The sequence below is a fragment of the Pagrus pagrus genome (assembly GCF_965226575.1).
Source record: "Pagrus pagrus genome assembly, chromosome: 24".
In the NCBI taxonomy this organism is placed as follows: domain Eukaryota; kingdom Metazoa; phylum Chordata; class Actinopteri; order Spariformes; family Sparidae; genus Pagrus; species Pagrus pagrus.
Genome location: NC_140206.1, coordinates 9330531 through 9347469, shown reverse-complemented (window position 1 = coordinate 9347469; position 16939 = coordinate 9330531). Strand labels below are relative to the sequence as shown.

General features: G+C 41.9%; 2 protein-coding genes across 4 annotated transcripts in view; both read left to right on the top strand.

Moving 5' to 3' along the window:
• The first annotated feature begins 150 nt into the window (after positions 1-150).
• nufip1 (nuclear FMR1 interacting protein 1) lies at positions 151-3536 on the top strand. 2 transcript variants are annotated; one of them, XM_084346688.1, is made up of 10 exons: positions 151-507; positions 993-1078; positions 1191-1292; positions 1398-1460; positions 1550-1626; positions 1715-1807; positions 1922-2097; positions 2185-2322; positions 2473-2744; positions 2834-3536. In XM_084346688.1, the coding sequence occupies exons 1-10, from the start codon at positions 264-266 to the stop codon at positions 3299-3301; spliced, it is 1719 nt and encodes a 572-aa protein (XP_084202814.1). In that variant the 5' UTR covers positions 151-263; the 3' UTR covers positions 3302-3536. The 2 variants fall into 2 exon arrangements, with proteins under 2 accessions (XP_084202814.1, XP_084202813.1); XM_084346687.1 differs by having other exon boundaries at positions 1188-1292.
• A 464-nt stretch (positions 3537-4000) lies between these two features.
• LOC311252995 (cilia- and flagella-associated protein 47-like) overlaps positions 4001-16939 on the top strand; it is a 43794-nt gene continuing 30855 nt past the window's right edge. For both annotated transcript variants that reach the window (XM_084346663.1, XM_084346664.1), the window contains exons 1-22: positions 4001-4323; positions 5346-5503; positions 5600-5715; positions 5976-6114; positions 6287-6371; positions 6451-6591; positions 6688-6857; positions 7159-7265; positions 7403-7632; positions 7722-7893; positions 8128-8272; positions 8399-8551; positions 8639-8828; positions 8938-9034; positions 9312-9528; positions 9604-9848; positions 9954-10084; positions 11504-11626; positions 11716-11847; positions 11982-12059; positions 16141-16288; positions 16525-16604. In XM_084346663.1, coding sequence (XP_084202789.1) covers positions 4180-4323; positions 5346-5503; positions 5600-5715; positions 5976-6114; positions 6287-6371; positions 6451-6591; positions 6688-6857; positions 7159-7265; positions 7403-7632; positions 7722-7893; positions 8128-8272; positions 8399-8551; positions 8639-8828; positions 8938-9034; positions 9312-9528; positions 9604-9848; positions 9954-10084; positions 11504-11626; positions 11716-11847; positions 11982-12059; positions 16141-16288; positions 16525-16604 — 3201 coding nt within the window. In that variant the 5' untranslated portion in view covers positions 4001-4179. The remainder of the gene's footprint in view (positions 4324-5345; positions 5504-5599; positions 5716-5975; positions 6115-6286; positions 6372-6450; positions 6592-6687; positions 6858-7158; positions 7266-7402; positions 7633-7721; positions 7894-8127; positions 8273-8398; positions 8552-8638; positions 8829-8937; positions 9035-9311; positions 9529-9603; positions 9849-9953; positions 10085-11503; positions 11627-11715; positions 11848-11981; positions 12060-16140; positions 16289-16524; positions 16605-16939) is intronic.

Here is a 16939-nt window from a genome sequence, read left to right as displayed (position 1 = left end):
CGTAGATAAGACAAAGTTACTGTTTAATTTAACGTATAAAAATGTACACAAAACATTGTTATTATAAAATGCTAGCTATGGTTAAGAAAATGTATTTTATCTCTGCTCAAATGTTCCGTGTACTTCCGGTTCTCGCGGAAGTGACGAACCTGCGTACAAACTAGAGCAAAACATGTACATGTGAGAGCTGCGTGGTGGTGGGAAACACATTTACTTCAAATACACTTCCCTGTCGACGTGCAGGAAGACTTCGGACGTGCAGCATGAATGAACCAGGACACTATCCTCCGCCGGACTTCGGCGGTCTCGCTCCAAACACGATCCAGTCCTTTCAGTACCAACAGCAGCCCCGCTCCAGCAACTTCCACCCAAGCATGTGGAGCTGGTCCGAGACGCCGTCGGAGCCCAGCTGGGACCACAGCGGCCAGGCGGGATGGCATCACGGGGCAGCGGCAGGGTTTGGTTTCCAGTCAGGCCGTGGAAACTATGGACCTAAACGTCCATACGGTAAGCTACTATAAAGTACTTTTAATAGTATTAAAAAACACCCAAAACAATAGTCTCTACTATGGTCAGGGTCCAAAAGCACCGGATCCTACATTTCCCATAATGCCACCTATAGCATATAAGGTTAGACCCAGCTGGAAGATGCCCATGTCTTTCAAACTCGACACCTTTAGTTAGTAACTGAGGGCTTCCTGTTTAAAAGTGGCAGTCTACAAGCCTGAGCTGAAATAACCCAAATGACATCACTATGACATCATCAGGGTTACTTTCTCAGACTTTCTCAGGTTTGTCTGGAGCCACAGAGGATAAACATGACTGTGTTTACAGGCTGAATAGTACTCCTCATGACGAGTTAAGTCGACTTGGTCCGTAGAATTGGTGAAACGCCCCTTTAAGTGTTATACAGAAAACATTGTGAATTTTTTGAGATTTAAATATCGATGTGCGTGTGTTGTCATTCCTCTAACTTCAAGTCTTGTCTTCAGGTCAAAACTTTGGTCATGAGTGGCATCAAGGTGGACATCGGGGCGGAAGACAGAATCATGGACCCCCCAACAACCACGGGAAGAAGGTTGGATCATTACCACTTAAATCATGATCGTGACTTTAATGGTGTTTTTTATGTGGCAGCAGAATTCACACGGTTACATGATGTGAACTGATGTGTTTCTGTCCCACAGCAGAAAAATAAGAAGGAACCAGAGTTTTCCCATTTTTGCGACACCTGTGACCGGGGCTTCAAAAACCAGGAGAAGTACGATGAACACATCTCTCAACACGTCAAGGTAATTTAATCTGATTTGACGCTGTATATTTCACTTTATTTCATCTCATTTGTGGAAATCTGTGCTCACATTTTACTGACCGCCTCCGTCACATTTCTTTGGTAGTGTTCTGTGCCCGACTGCAGCTTCATGGCTCATGAAAAAATAGTCAGCATCCACTGGAAAAATGTAGGTCAAACAACTTGCTGTGTATAATGAACTTAGATTCCCGTTGTTTATTTTTGTTAACGTCAGTGTTTCTTTCCTCCTGATTGCAGAACCATGCATCAGGAGCTAAACGAATCAAGCTGGACACACCAGACGAGATTGCAAAATGGAGAGAGGAGAGGCGCAAGTCAGTAAACATATTTCAGTAGATACCCAAAATGAAAGCATGAACCTAAACGTGAGCATAATATGTGACCTTTAATTTGTTTTTGTAGAAACTTTCCAACCCTTCAGAATATCGAAAAGAAGAGAAAGGTGATGGAGGTGCGGGAGGAGACAGGAGCCGTTCTGGAGACAGCACAGTTTGGGTAAATCGTGTTTTCTCTTTTATTACATCCAAACACAAAAGTATATTTGCACTTTTGCTATGACATGAGGCCTGAGCTTGAATCTAAATTCAAACTTTAATATTTTATTCACAGACGAATGAGAGGCAGAGGAAGAGGACGGGGTCGAGGTCGCGGCTGGGGCAACAGAGGGTTTCATGGGCGACATCCTCAAGGCCCCCACCCATCGGACAGCAGTGCTACAGAGACACCCCTAACCCAGCGCTCCAGGGACGTGGATCCACTGGGAGCGCTGGCCAGCAGCGACCATGGTGAGTGGCTCGTCTGACGTGGGCAGGACTCGGTATTCAAACAAGACCGTAAACAATCACCTGACGGTATTTGTCATGTGCTTCCAGATTCTGACAGAGAGGACCCAGCTGCTGAGTCCAGAACCGGCGGCCTGGTCGTGGCTCCTAAACAGATGAGCTCGGCTCTGGGCTCGCTGGTGGCCAACTACGGCTCCATGAGCGAGAGTGAAAGTGATGAACCAGAGGGTGAGTTCATATCATGTTTGGCAGAAATATACACAAGATACATACAGACGCATATATTAACAAACAAAATATTATGACAGAGCCAAAAAACTGACATTTTCCATCATTTACATCCAGTATTCTCATTTTCCTTTTTTCTGTTTGTTTCAGCCATACCCATCCAGAGAGCCAAAGACCTTGTGCAAGAAAACAAGGCCCTATTAAACTCAGTGCCATCAAACTCCCAGGACAGAGGACCTTCTTGTGCCCCGAAATCCTCTCCTCAGGGTGCAGAAGCTCACAGAGCCCCCCAGCCTGACTCTGTGGTTCACACACCTCACAACAGGAGAGGAAGAGGGGCAAGGGGAGGCAGGGGAGGAAGGGGTGGTAGAGGAGGACACCAAGATAGATCGCAGGCACGTCGTCCCACTCTGCTTGAGATGGTAAGGAGAAAACCGAGATCATGCAAGCGTGATTTACAAGAATGTTCTCAGCCCTCACGTGCTTCTCTGATTTCTTTCACTCTGTTTAGTTACTGGCCCCAGATATCCGCCATGAGAGGAACGTCCTCCTGCAGTGTGTGCGCTACGTTGTCCGAAGCAACTTCTTTGGCCTGGAGAGCAAAGCTCAGAACCAGGAGGGGTTGAAGGATAAACCCAAACCAGCCACCCCAACTGGAGAGCATGAAGAAAGGCAGGAAAAACAATCAGAGAAAGACAGTGCTGTGCCTCAAGTTGGCAATCAGGAGGATTTAGACACAAGCAAAGCTGTTGTCGTGGATCAAAACTGTCTGGAGCAGGGTTTGCAGAGTGATCAAGTATGCTCAGAAGCATCCGCAGCAGCAAGGGCTGAGCAGGCTGCAGGGGATTTCGTTCAAAATGCTGAAGAGACGGCTGCCAAAGACTGTCACAGCCTGGATTTAACATCCACAGATAAAATCACATGTGTATCGAATATATATGATGATGAAATATGGGAGAGCCCTGGTGCTGTTATGTAAAGTCCTTGTAAAATAAAAAAAAATTGGATTTATCTGCTTTTTGTTCTGAGGGTGAGACATCTGTCTTTCATACATAGATTTAATTATGTTAAATTCTTGTTTTTTTTAAAGGACTGTCATTTTTTTTAATGTGATACTGTGTTAGTGTTGCTAACAAGATCAGTTATTTTTGTAACACGAAGAAGGAAGATCCTTTTCCCTTTGAAATAAATCACAACCCTATTGATAATTTAACGTTGTACAAATGTTTATTTGATTTGATTTGTGGATAAATGATCATGATTTGCTAGTAATGAGCTAGAAACTGAAAGGAATCCCATATAACTTGTATGTAATTAAAGGTGTTTATCATGTTATATTTTCACAGCACATAGATAATACGCAGTGTGGTTCCCAAATAAAACTTTAATTTAGTAATATGCCAGATCGAGATGTTTGATTTAATCATCTGTGCAGCGAATTACTGAGAAAGAAGCGGAGATACACAAATAAACGTCTTATTTTTAGAAAGCATCTCGGCTTTTTGAATAATAATGACAGTCTTTCTTGTCACTTATGGTATAAGGATATCAAATTAAAAATATTTTGTTTTTTCTGACTGTAAAGGTTAACTGTCCACTGTCAACACCGTCCACCAGGAGTGCCCGAGCTTGTACAACGAGTGCACCCACACAGGAGTCGTCGCCTAGGAACAACCTGAGCTGACAGCGTCTGTTTAGTCTGCAGCCTACCAACGGTGAAGTTGACTATAGGTATGCGAGTCAGCAAGTCGACATAACTTCACCATACATTATTTTACATGCACGTTAGAGAAGGGGAAATATCTCCGTGGCGAGGGTTGTCTGTCAGTAAGTAAGTAGTAAATATAAAGTCATAACATGGCTGCAACCTGCGTTCGTGTGGACCCACCGTTTGTCGAGTTCAGAGATGTGAAAGTGGGGAAGGTTTACAAAACTAAAGTCACTGCAGCAAATGTTGGAAAAACGTCGAAGAAAATAACTTTTGAGAGACCTGCGTTAAAGGTAAGGTATACTCTAACATGTTTTTCAATAAAGTAACTATACAAAATTAAAGAATTTAAAAAATGACGCATCCATAGCGGGCTAAATAAGAATTTGGCTAATTGCTCGTTAAGCTAGCAATTAACAGCTCATGCATGACATTACATCAGGTCGTTAGCATTAGCAAGCTAACTTTATCGTTAGTTTAACTCGACGAATCTATCTATCTATCTATCTATCTAAAAAGTTATGGAATGTAACTAAGTACATTAAAGTACACTTTTGAGGTACTTGTACTTTACTTGAGTATTTCCTTTTTTTGCTACTTAGCTAATACTTCTACTATATACATTAAATAGCTAACACAACTACTTGTATAGGTTTTTTTATTTCAACATAAACATTTCTTTTAATAGATCTGCAAACCTACATACACATCACAAAATAGCTGTGAGGTGATGTAACTAAGTACATTTAAGTACACTTTTGAGGTACTCGTACTTTACTTGAATATTTCCATTTCCGGCTACTTTATACTTTCAGTCCACCACATTTTTGAGGCAAATATTGTACTTTTTCTCCACTACATTTATTTGGTCATTTTAGTTACTAGTTACATTGCAAGTTGCCTGCTGAATCAGATCCAAACTCTAGTATACAGTATATATATGTAGCCTTTAATGTACTTTTCCTTGTAGTTTTGATACTTGTGTACATTTATTGCCAATAAATTACTTTGGTACTTAAGTAAGTTTTATATCAGATGTTACTTAAATGCTTTTGTTATGGGTGACTTCCACTTTTATCAAAGAAATACTTTAACACAGTATCTTTGCTTTTACTCTTACTTTTTACAACACATCCATTAACTCACTCTGCCTTATCTAGCTTTTATATAGTAAGATGCATATATCCCTCTCTTTAACTGTCTTTACCTGAATGTTTACTACTTTAATCAAAAGGTACCACCAGAGTAGTTCTTTTTGAACATTTGATTAATCTCTTTTTAACCTTCTTCTTCTTTCTCTCCCTTTTTCCTGCAGTTATTCAAGTTCACACCCCTTACCTCAGCTGAGGTAGTGGCTCCTGGTCTGTCTGTAAGCGGCTTGCTGGAGTTCACTCCAGAGGAAGACCAAGAGATCAGAGACTGCCTCCTAATTTATGTAGATGATGTGGAGACAATTGAAATCCCATTGCTGGGGTAAGCAGGCTAGACATATATATTAACATCTGAAACATATTAAAGTTATTTAGGACCAAAAACATACTAACATCCATGCACATAACTCTCCTCTAGGTTTCCCAGAGCTTGCTCCCTGCTAGTGGACTCAGTATTAGACTTTGGCTGTGTTGCTGCCTTCGGTCAGATTATCAGCAAACATCACCAGATAACCAATCAAGGATCAGCACCAGGTAAATCAAATGTGTCTGGAGATACTGTATCTAAGTTGCTCACATGTGTATGACATTCATTTTCCAAAACACAGACTCCATGACCCATCAAATTAAATTAATTACGTTGCTGCTGCTGCTGTTGATTTAAAGCCTAACAATGTGATTCCCTCTTTATTTATTTTTTTACTTTTTTTAAATTATATTTTCTGAAATGAAGCAGGTTTTGGTGTGAATACACATAAGTGTTGTGTGTGTCTGTTTGTGTGTGTGCACCGAAGGTTTGTTCCAGGTGCAGTACAATGGAGACCCATCAGTCAGACTGTCACCTTGTAGTGGAGTCATAGCAGCTGGCGCCACTCAGTGGCTGAAAGTGGAACTGCGCACAGATGTGCCCAGGCTGATTGATGAGAAGGCTCTGTAAGAAAGTCTTCAGATATCTGTGATCGCAGATAGCATGTATTAAAGGGATAGGACACTAAATGCTAAGTTTCACATTTAAATTAGCTAACGATATTTTGTCATTTAAGGAGTGAATCATTGTGTCATTTACACTAAAACCCACCTGAATCTCCCTCTCCCTTTGTCCCAGGGTGAAACTGCAGAATTGCTCTGCTGTAGTTCTCAGTATAAGGGCTGAGGTTGTGGACCAGCACCTTGAAGTCTTTGACTTGCAGGTAAATCAGTGCTTCAAGTGGATTTATGGCTTTCTCCCTCTAAATTGTGTTCATATTAAGATGCTGTGCCATTTCACAGGGGGCTCCATTGTCTTGTCTGTGGTTTGGACCTGTATACTTTGGTACATCCTGCGTGGAGAATATTGTTCTGAGAAACAATGCACCCCAAGCATGTGACTGGGTCTGTCTGCTCCAGGATACTGCTGCTGGGACTGAGGTGGTGAGTGACACGCTCGGGGACACTATGCATAGCCAGAAGCTAGTTGTACTGAACTGAAAATGAAACAACAATGCTTTGAATGTGTTGGCTGTGTAGGGAACAGATCTCCAGAAGACAACAGACGCCGCCCTGCTGGAGAGAATGAAGAGGTGCAGCCAGAACACTCAAGACGTCTCTCAGGTCTTGGTGTGTGATCCCAAACAGGGTTGGCTGGGACCGTATGACAAAACCATTGTCGCAGTACACTTCAGCCCCATGTGTAAGAGGTAAATTGTCTGTGAATGTGCCTGAAAACAAAAAAAATATTTTTTTATGAGTACCCAATGGCCTTAACATTTTATCAAAATAATTGCCACTTAGAAATGTAAATGTTGCATAAAATTGTTGTGTAGTGACATATGATAGTATGGGAAAAAAGTGCTACTCCCCGTCGGGGAATCGAACCCCGGTCTCCCGCGTGACAGGCGGGGATACTCACCACTATACTAACGAGGAGATGATCGAGCCGGAGTAGGCGTGGCCGGAAATTAATCTTACCAGTACAGAATAACGCTGGCTGTCTTTCAGTACACCTGAAGGGAAGAAACATGATCACTCATCCACCCGGCAAGACTACTGCCTGTTCCTGCTGTTTGAATCGCTTGGAAGCAGATACGGCTTCACCCATCATAATGGTAGTAACAAAAACACACACACTCATGTCACATCGCATAGTACAATAGGGGAACAAGCCAGCAGTTTAGTTTGTAGGACTCTATGAGCAGATTATTCTTTGATATTTGGTTGAAACTGTCTTCTCTCTGTCTCATAGGTAACAGCAGTGTGGAGCTGGCAGTGACAGGCTCAGGACTGCCTGTGTCTCTTGTGCCTAGTCCCTCTGAAAGATTCGATTTCCTCACCTGTGTGACAGGCCAACGTGTGGACCGACTGTGTGTCCTGAAGAACATCTGCCCTCAGCTTCCCGTCAACTTCCGCTTCCCCAAGTTAGCACATTTCACCGCCAAGCCCTCAATTGGCACAATCTCCCCCGGGCAATGCCAGGTAATGCTGGTGTTTGATTTAGTTACTTGTTTATAAATCCAAGCAGAGCAGTGAATGTGGGAACTGTTTTTCTCTGTTGCCTTCCCCAGGATGTAGTTTTGTCTTTCACTGCAAGGCAGCAAGGGAGCTTCCAGGTGCATCAGAAGATTGAAGTCTTAGGTCATGTTCTTCAGACAGATGGCAACACAGCTAAAGATGTTTCTGCGCTTCAGCTGTGCAGCATTCACACCATCACACTACATCTGTCTGCTGTCTGCCACAGTGAGACCAAACACACCAACAATGTGTCTGTCGCTCAATACTTTGTCTTCCCTACCCTGTCTGTGGCTCTTAGCTGAACTGCTTTCTGCTGAACCCAAAGCTTTCAAAACAACTCACATACACACAGTTTCTTTTTTTTCTTTTGTTTTTAAACAAACAAAAAAAAAATTCAATATCACCAGACTCGTCCTTGAATTAGATGATCTTGATACACGTACCTTGGTTGCTTTACAGGCATCAATCCAGCTGCCGCCTTCATCACGGATAAAACACGACTCCACGTACATCGCGGGGAGAGGAGTCCAAACACAGAGGGGGAGGAGTTCCTGGCCTTTCCCAGTGACCACGCCACAAGCACCAGACCTGCCTCTGCACACAGGTAGAGGTCAAAGAAACACTCATATGCAGCATGTTTCAATCAGCATATGTTTCAATCTTCACTCAAAATGTTTTGATTTTTGTCATTTTATTGTTACTGAAGCATTCCTATCTTTATGGCATTCAGGACCATCTTCACTGATGTGCACCGCTACCACTATCTGGACACAGGCTACGCTTTCACTGAGGAAGAGGAGCACCAGAGACAGCAGCATCTACAGATTTACGCAGACTTCATCAAACAGCTCAGACAAACACGCCTGCAGAAGATCAAGGAGAAGTAGGCTTTCTTATATCTTCCTATATCAAGCTTTTTTTGTCTTACATATGTACAGTAAATGGTGCAGTTTTACCTTTTTGTTGCTAGACAGCAGGAAAAATTGGAGGAGGACGATGTGGATATTGGGATTGTTCCTTCTCAAGGGCTTGTTCCCCCTAAACTCCGCATCAGCGACCTGGAGAGCTGTGAGATCTCAGAGACCAACAACAGCTGTGCTTCCACAGCAGCTAAACACAGCAAAGACATGACATCCAGCATCCAGCAGGGAAACAGTCAGGTCAGATCAAAGAGGATCCAAAGAAAACATCTTTAAATGGTAACAGATCTGTTAACATTTGCAGAACTCAGGGGAAAGTTTCTGTTTTTTTCTCTCGCATGCTCTCCAGGTGTCAGAGCTAATAAATGCAGTTCCATCCACCGGCCACGAGGTGGCAGACTGCAACAGGACTCTGACAGCTCAGGAGCTCTGCCAAGTTGACATAGGTTAGAGATTCATTTCAGAAGTGCTAGACTCACTGAGCTTCAGTATAAACGGAAATACAGCAAAACAGGAATTAAAACAAGAGGTTTCTATGTGTTGCTTTTTTCTCTGTATACTAGTATACTAATATACTCTGTATACTTAGAAGGAAAATAATTACCTACAAATAAGATTGCTGAGAATAATCAATCATCAAAATTATTTACAGGTTATAATAAGGGGCAGAGGAATTGTTTGATGTTGAACAGCCAGGTAAAAATCTTACTCTTTCCTCATTAGGTCCAGCGTTACTGGACTTTGGCGAGGTGTGTGTGCAGTCAGTGTGTGTCCAGAAGCTGCAGCTGATCAATCACCTATCAGTGTTTGTCTGGGTGCAGCTGGAAGTGGACTGCCCTGAGCTGCAGGGCTCCTCACCCCTCTCCCACGTCCTGCCACCCCACTCCCACAACACCCTGAACCTGATGTTTCAAAGCAGCAAGCTGGGTCCTTTCTATAGGTCGGTGGGGCTTTAATTACACGAAAATCAAATATTGGAGTTCAGCAGCAATACAAACACAATTCTTTCCTCCAGACCTGTATCCTACACAGTGAACCAGCAACACCCTGGTCAGATACGGGTCCAGGCACAGGTCGTCCCGTTGGCTCTGGAGCTGTCAGACACCCTGCTGGTGCTCCGCCCCACTCGCGCTCTGCTCGCCCAGTCAGGATACAGGGGCTCGGTGACCCTTGGAAACAGGCGTAACCAGGCCGCAGAGTTCACATGGAGACCGGTAGTGACAGAGAGTGGCATCCTGTTCTCTGTTCGACCAGCTACAGGTAGACTGTGTCTGACAAGAGGCTTTATTGTTATTTTTAAATAGTAGAATTGCCTTTTGAATTAGAGCTGACACAACAAAACTACCGCTCCCTGTCCCTCCCCAGGCACAGTGGAACCATACAGTGAATTGGACTGTGAGGTGGTGTGGCACCCCTCCTTCACCTCCCCTGCAGAAGGAGACTTTGACCTCTGCGTCCATGAGGGCAGAACTCAACGCCTGCACTGTGTTGCTAAGGTCTGGACCTACAACAGTGAAGATCATTATGCCATCAGTCATTCTAGTATCAAACTGACCTTTTCACACAATAATCTATTTCTCTTCTACCCTTCTATGTCAGGGGTTTGCAACATTTTGGTTGTGGGACAGGCAAGCAATTTGGGACTGGTATTACTACTACTGCTACTGTCAATATATCCATTTATTCTGAATAGGGATGCACATTTCAAGCAATTTCTTTAATTGATAGTTGGCTGCTTCAACAATCGATTATCAGTAATCATTAATATATGAAATATGGTGGAAGTTTTTCCATTAGAAAACTGTGTGTAGGCTACATTAGGAATTAAAAGAACAGATTAAATAAACACCATGTTACATGAATAATAACCTAAATAACACAAAATAAACCTAATTATAAATAAGGCAAAAGTAAAGATTTGGTCCTATCAAAAGAGAGAGAGCATAGAAATAAAGACAGAGGGAGTCTAGAGCTGAAACTTTTATTGGAAATTGTGTTCTTAAATTGTCAGGTCTTGTTTTATTTTTGTGCCGTCAGGAGTGTCAGGGGGAGGATTGATGATGTCTGTCCTTGTCTCATAACATCTTTGTCATTTGGTAGTCAACACCTCCTCAGAGGCCGGAGTAAGGTTGCAGCGCAATCGTTGAAAACACTTGATTTATACTCCAAGTGTGTCCCCAACCAACACACAAACAACTAAACTCTGTCGCACGGGTTTTTGCAAATTTGAAAGCTGCTCTGTCTGAGCAAGTCAGAGCTCTAACATGTACAGTAAGTATCTAATGTAGTCTTGAACATCTGCTGTAATCAGTTTATAGCTTGTTCGAGAAGTTTTCGCAGCAGTATTGAGATATGGAATCAATGAAAATCTACTTTTTAAACTGTGAGAGCATTACATTTTTGTGTCCATTTCTCACTTTGTGACGTGGTACAACATAAAACATGTGACGCCACCTTGAGATGGCTCATTATCATTATTAATAATAAATACAAATTAAATAAATGATCAAAAAGAAAGAGCCTCTTTATCGACTCATTCTTTTTTCTTTCTTTTTTTAACCAATGTTTAGCAATCATACAAAGACAAATCCATCACAGAGGCTGATATCGATTTCTGCTCTGACAGCAGCCTCAGTAGACCAGAACAGAACTCAGCAACAAGGCGTGTATTAAGTAAAGCTAAAGCTGTTACGCTCACACTTGCTACTATTGCTCTCTTCACTGAGTTGTACACATGCTTCAAATACATGTTCCCTTGGGGCTTATTTTGTAAAATGCATGAAATCAGTGACTGGAGTAGAAGTAGACGAGGCAGGTTTTGGGAGGGTTTGTGAATGAAACATGTAGAAAGAACTCTGTGGATTAATTACGCAGAACAATTAAATATAACCTTGAGAGTGTTTTCCTTCTCCCAGGTTGGATCCACCAGCGTGCAGCTGGCAGAGAAACAGCTCCTGTTCCAATCAGTCCCTCTCAACATGCCTTCTGTCAGAACTGCAGTCTTACACAACACTGGACAGAACCATGCCTACTACCAGGTGCCCACACACACTCTCTTGTTTTTGCACACTAAACAAGAAACATAGCCAGCCTCACGCTACACGCTGTCTCTGTTTGTTTGAGGCAGGTGTTAGATGTTTGCCCTCTGCCCGGCATGGTGGCGAGTCCGGCCGAGGGCGTGGTGCCAAGCGGGGGGCAGGCCGCGCTCGAGATCCACTTCAACCCTGACTCTGTCATCAAGTTTGACGCCAGAGTCGAGGTGAGAATTAGAGAAGAGATGGAGCTGTTTATTGCCATGTTATGATGATTTCTCTATATGTGTGTGTTTGTGTGTGTGTATGTAAGGAATAAAGAAAGAAATTGATGTACACTAAGCATGTATGTGCATTACAGATAGCTTTGAGGAGCATGAAGTCCATAGAGCTCAGAGTGGGCGGATCAGTGGAGCCTCCGAACGTAGACATCAGTGTGGTGAGTTATTGCATGTGTGTGTTTACACGTTTATGCACGCAGTGTTTTTAGTTGTGACAAACTGCAGTAATAAACATGGCTTGAGAAAAAGCAGTTGCATAAAAAGAGAATTATGAAACGGTTTCATACATAAAAGCATTCAGGAACTCCTTTCATTTACAGGCTTAGAGCTTACAGCAGAGCATAAACCACATGTGAGCGAGCCAGCTTGTCTAAACCTCACAAATTCAACTGGCAACAGACAAGTTTTTTGCATTAACGTATCATTATGTAGTAAATGTTGATTGCACAATAGAAGATTGGTTCCCTATAAACCTTGTTTTCCCCATTCAATTTTGTCTGCCACTGGGCACAAAATATCCAGAGAAAATGAAGATTGACTGGTGATACAGCGAGGCTGGCAGCCTGGCACTATTTCTTTGTGCTTCCATGTCTCCATTATAGACTAAATGAATTAATAAACTCACATTATGTCCTGTGTTATTAGTAGTTGTTACTCTGAGAAAAAACAGAGCGATCTTGTTGTCTTTGCCTCAGCAGTAGCAGCAATAATACCCCTTTGATAGGCTGTCTGTTTGCCCTACAACTTGTGAATAGAGATGTTCCGACACCATTTTTTCCCTCCCGATACCGATTCCAAAACTTATGCTGTGGGTATCGGCCGATACAGGTACCGATACCGATACCAGTGTGTTATAAAAAGTGATATGATTATCAATGTGGTAAGGCCTGGCTCAGGTTAAACCCTTTGTAAAACATGAATGAATACAGCAAATGAAAGCCATTTATTTTTAAAAAGAAATAGTATAAAGCCGAATTCAGCACAGAGCAGACAGGAAGTCAGACACGAAATAATAACATGACATCCGGTTAATTTTCAAAATAAAACACTCCGTGTTATTGTGTTTATAACACATACATATAACTGCGGTCGTGCGTGATTATGTAATCATCGCGGGAATTCCTCGGTTTCTTAACTACAGCTGATCGGCGGAGCTGCGCTGTGGCGGACTCAAAACACAGCTGGTGGGGGTTGCCGGACGAGGACGACGGAGCCAAACAGTACCGGAGCCGTAACGCAGCGGACACGTATCCGGTAGAATCTCGGAGCTAACGGAGCTAGGCTAATAAATTACGTGGTATCGGATCGGTGCCTGGACTCCAGTACTCGCCGATATCGATACTGGCATCGGAATCGGAACAACTCTACTTGTGAAACAAACTTTATCTAAGTTCAGGAGTGTACCATTAACGATGTAAACCCCATGAAAATCAGCAAGCAGAAGACAAGGCTAAAAGTCTATTATTGTAGTTATTGTAGCACATGGAACAAGCACGACTATGATGGGACTGTCATGATCCTTTCATGATTGTCAATATTCATTCAAATAAATTGAATAAGGACAGATGTTACATACACTTGAGTGAATGTCCAAGAAGTGGACAACAGAATGTGATTGTCCCACCAGGGCTGAAAGTTTTGACTCAACAATAAAGACAATTAACAATAAGATAAACTAATCATAAGTAAAGGTTGATATTACTCCAGTTAAGTCAGGTCTCACTTATAAAATTGTATAAACAAATTAAGCTCTTGGTTACTTAACAATTTCAATTTTTATCAGGGATTGTAATAACAGCAAAAGCAGACAGAGAGGGGTTTTACACTTTTTTAAATTAGATATTCAATCATAAATCTGCTTTGTTTGTATGCAGTATTTTCTATCATCTTTTGTCTTTCTCAAGAGGTCCACAGTGAAAAGAAGCTGTTAGCTTTGTTTTGCCCTCCACAGTTTAATTGTATGTCAGGGCTGGGTGATTGCAGTCTTGTATTTACCTTTATTTTTGTCAAATAAATCGATCTATGCTTCGTTCTATGCCACAAGCGCAGTCAATTCAATTAACAGTTTGTTCACCGTGTTGATTAAACTTAGTACAAAGGATGCACCTGTAGATAATAAGAAGAACAGGACACAAATAAAATGGATGTGCCTTGATTTGGAAAAAGAAATGGACTCAGTGTGGTGAACTGAGAGCAGGTTACTCCTAGTAGTAGGAGATGGTGTTAAGCAGAGTTCTTGGCATATTGGAGTTTATCCAAAGTTTTACCGGGCAACTCAGTTAGAAATCCAGTGTGAGGGTCTCTGCCACTGTTAGGAAATGATGGCCAGAGGTTGAAGATGTTTCTCAAAGGACAGAAAGTAGGTTTGGTCTTGGAAAGAGCTCTGTTTCATGGTGTGTTGAGAAAGTGTAATATCAAAATTGTCTGTGAAATTTAGTTTGTAACGAAGGAAGACACTTATCAAATATGAACAATCCAAAAAGGAGTTAGGCAACACTTATAGAAAAGCATTGTTTTTCACTGTTAAACTATTATATAAATATTGAATACTGAATTGTGTGTAGGTGGTTCAGCTCCTTCCCTAAGAAGGGAAATGTGCATTACTTTGATACATAAAGGATGTGGAAATCCTACACACATACTGTGCTGCAGATAATCTTATCCTAAAATGAATTGTATAGCTCAAGAATCCTGGTTTTGTGCACTCAGACAGTGCTTTGTGCACAGGCCTTGTAGACAGGCATAGCTGTAAATACCGGCTTCATGTAGGTCACAAAATAAATTGCTGTTTTGTTCGTTGTTGTTGGTTTTTGATTAGTTACACAGTAGTGTTTTTTTTTTCTGACCAAGGTTGGCATTGTCTTGATTTTGTCTGGTTGTTGTGACTGATAACTGATGTTTTGATAGTAATTCAAACCATTCACACAAAACGGCACAGACATATATTTTAATTGCAAGATTAGAAGGTTTAAAGAGAAAAATAGGAAGAAGAAAAAACCCATACAGTTCCTCCAGCCACATGCTCCCACCTACGTCTCTCGTCATCCTGCGGGTTTATATAAACTTAACCAAAGCACCAGCTGTCTTAATAGATGCATTTGCCTCCTCGTCAGCATTTCTAAAACTAAAAGATTATGAAAAGAGGACGCCCACTGTCAAATACATAATCTATGCAGAGGTGTCATCTTTGTGTTCTTAGCTGCAGTCATGCCAGACAAAAGGTTTTTTTTGATACCTTGGCAGATTAAGAAATGACTCATCAGTCAACAGCTCTGTGCTTGGTAGGCATGCCATGCAAGTCAATAACATATTGGCCTCTTGACACCAAAATATTGAACGTGGGGATACTCAAAAACTAATAAGAATATAAGGAAAGAATTGATTTTACACCTCCAGTAGTCTTATATTGTTGACATTATAAAATGTTAGCAATGCTAGAGTGTAATGCATCTGTTTGACCTATGTTGGTTTCATTTGAAAGAGCTGACTTGTCATATGCCACTTTCAGCATTTAAGAACATACTGGACACGAACGTGCACGGTTTTGAATTTGTTGAGGTGGAGCCTGGGGCACTCTCGTTTGAAATGTACTCCTGGATCATTTCAACGGTTTCTACCATTATTAATCTCCACAGAGATGATAATAGCTCGGCGTATAGATGTGGAAAGTGAAAAATAGGGGTAAAGTGATGGTGTAAGGAAGTCAGACTTTGTGTTAAGTGTGTGTGTGTGTGTGTGTGTGTGTGTGTGTGTGCACATCTTCAAAAACAGCAGGGGTTGCACCTTTGAAAGAAATTAAGTCAAGGATATTCTGCTTTTGTACTTCTCTATTATTCTTTCTCTTTCATTCGTATTTGCTGCAGCTGTTGAGGTGCAGGAACAGAGCTTCCTTGGCAGAATTCAGATCTTAGGTTTCTCTCAGAAACATCAAGAGCAGAGTTTGTAGAGAAGTTCTCTCACTCAAACTTAATACATAAAAGGAATTTAGATGCTTTTCTCTCAGCTTTTAAACTAGTTTGACTTTTTCCCCAATTCCACCTATTCTGTCTACTTGTATTGTTGTTTACTCTGCTGAAATGGTAAATAATTGGATGTCAGGACACAACAACTGGAATGGCGTTTATTCATTTCATTCATCTCGATCCACTCAAAATGCTTCTTCCTTTGTAATACATGTAATTTTACCTGTTTTGGGGATATCCAACTTTAATTGTTTCTCTCTCATTTACTTGTGCTCAGCCTGATTTTCAGTTTTATGGGGTCCATACTGGTTCTCAGCGAGCTATACCATTCGCTCTGACAAACCTCTCCTCAGCCGAAGCCCAGGTCACCTTCGACCTGTCAGAATACACAGACTTCTCTTTGCAGCTCCCTCACTCCTCAGCAAGTACGTATTTACACACAGGATGCAGCATTTCACACAGTTGATTTATTATGATGGGTGGGTAACATGTCCTCAAGAAAAGAGGTTGTTCATGCCACACAGTACATAGTATTATTGCATTACTGTCTGTGTGGGCTGTAACTAGAATAGAAGATTAGAAATAATCTGTGCAATAAAAGTGATAACCTGGTTTAAATACACAATATTGTCTATTGTTTTTTGTGCATTTTTGCGAGCAGGAAAGGAGCCAGGCGTGAGTGTTGTGGAGGTCCAGGCCAAGCAGACTGTGAACTGTTCCCTTGTCTTTTCTCCCACCCGGGTGAGACTTTGACAGAACTTCTTTCAGTACATATACAATTATGAAGACTGAGCAGACCAAGCTCCAGTGTACATTTAGCATCCATGATTGTTCTCTAAGGGCCAAGACACACCAAACTGAAAAGTCATCAACAAGGGCCGACTACTGCCTATGGTGCGGGACACGCCGCAGTAACGAGGGCCACGATGTCAATCGTCAACCTGGTGTGTCAGGGCCCTTAACCCCTCCTTTGAAAAGCAATTGTCCAGTCATAGCTTTTCAGTCATTTTGAGGCCCAGCAGGTCTGTCAAGCTTTAGATTTCTCCACTAACATGGGGCTCTATCAACAGTGATGC

What these genes read in the sequence shown, in the direction of transcription:
- nufip1 (XM_084346687.1), top strand. Translation starts at nt 264, where the DNA reads ATGAATGAACCAGGACACTATCCTCCGCCGGACTTCGGCGGTCTCGCT. An exon ending in TCAGCATCCACTGGAAAAAT is followed by an intron (nt 1,461 to 1,549) that starts GTAGGTCAAACA and finishes TCCTGATTGCAG; the next exon opens with AACCATGCATCAGGAGCTAA. An exon ending in TGAAAGTGATGAACCAGAGG is followed by an intron (nt 2,323 to 2,472) that starts GTGAGTTCATAT and finishes TGTTTGTTTCAG; the next exon opens with CCATACCCATCCAGAGAGCC.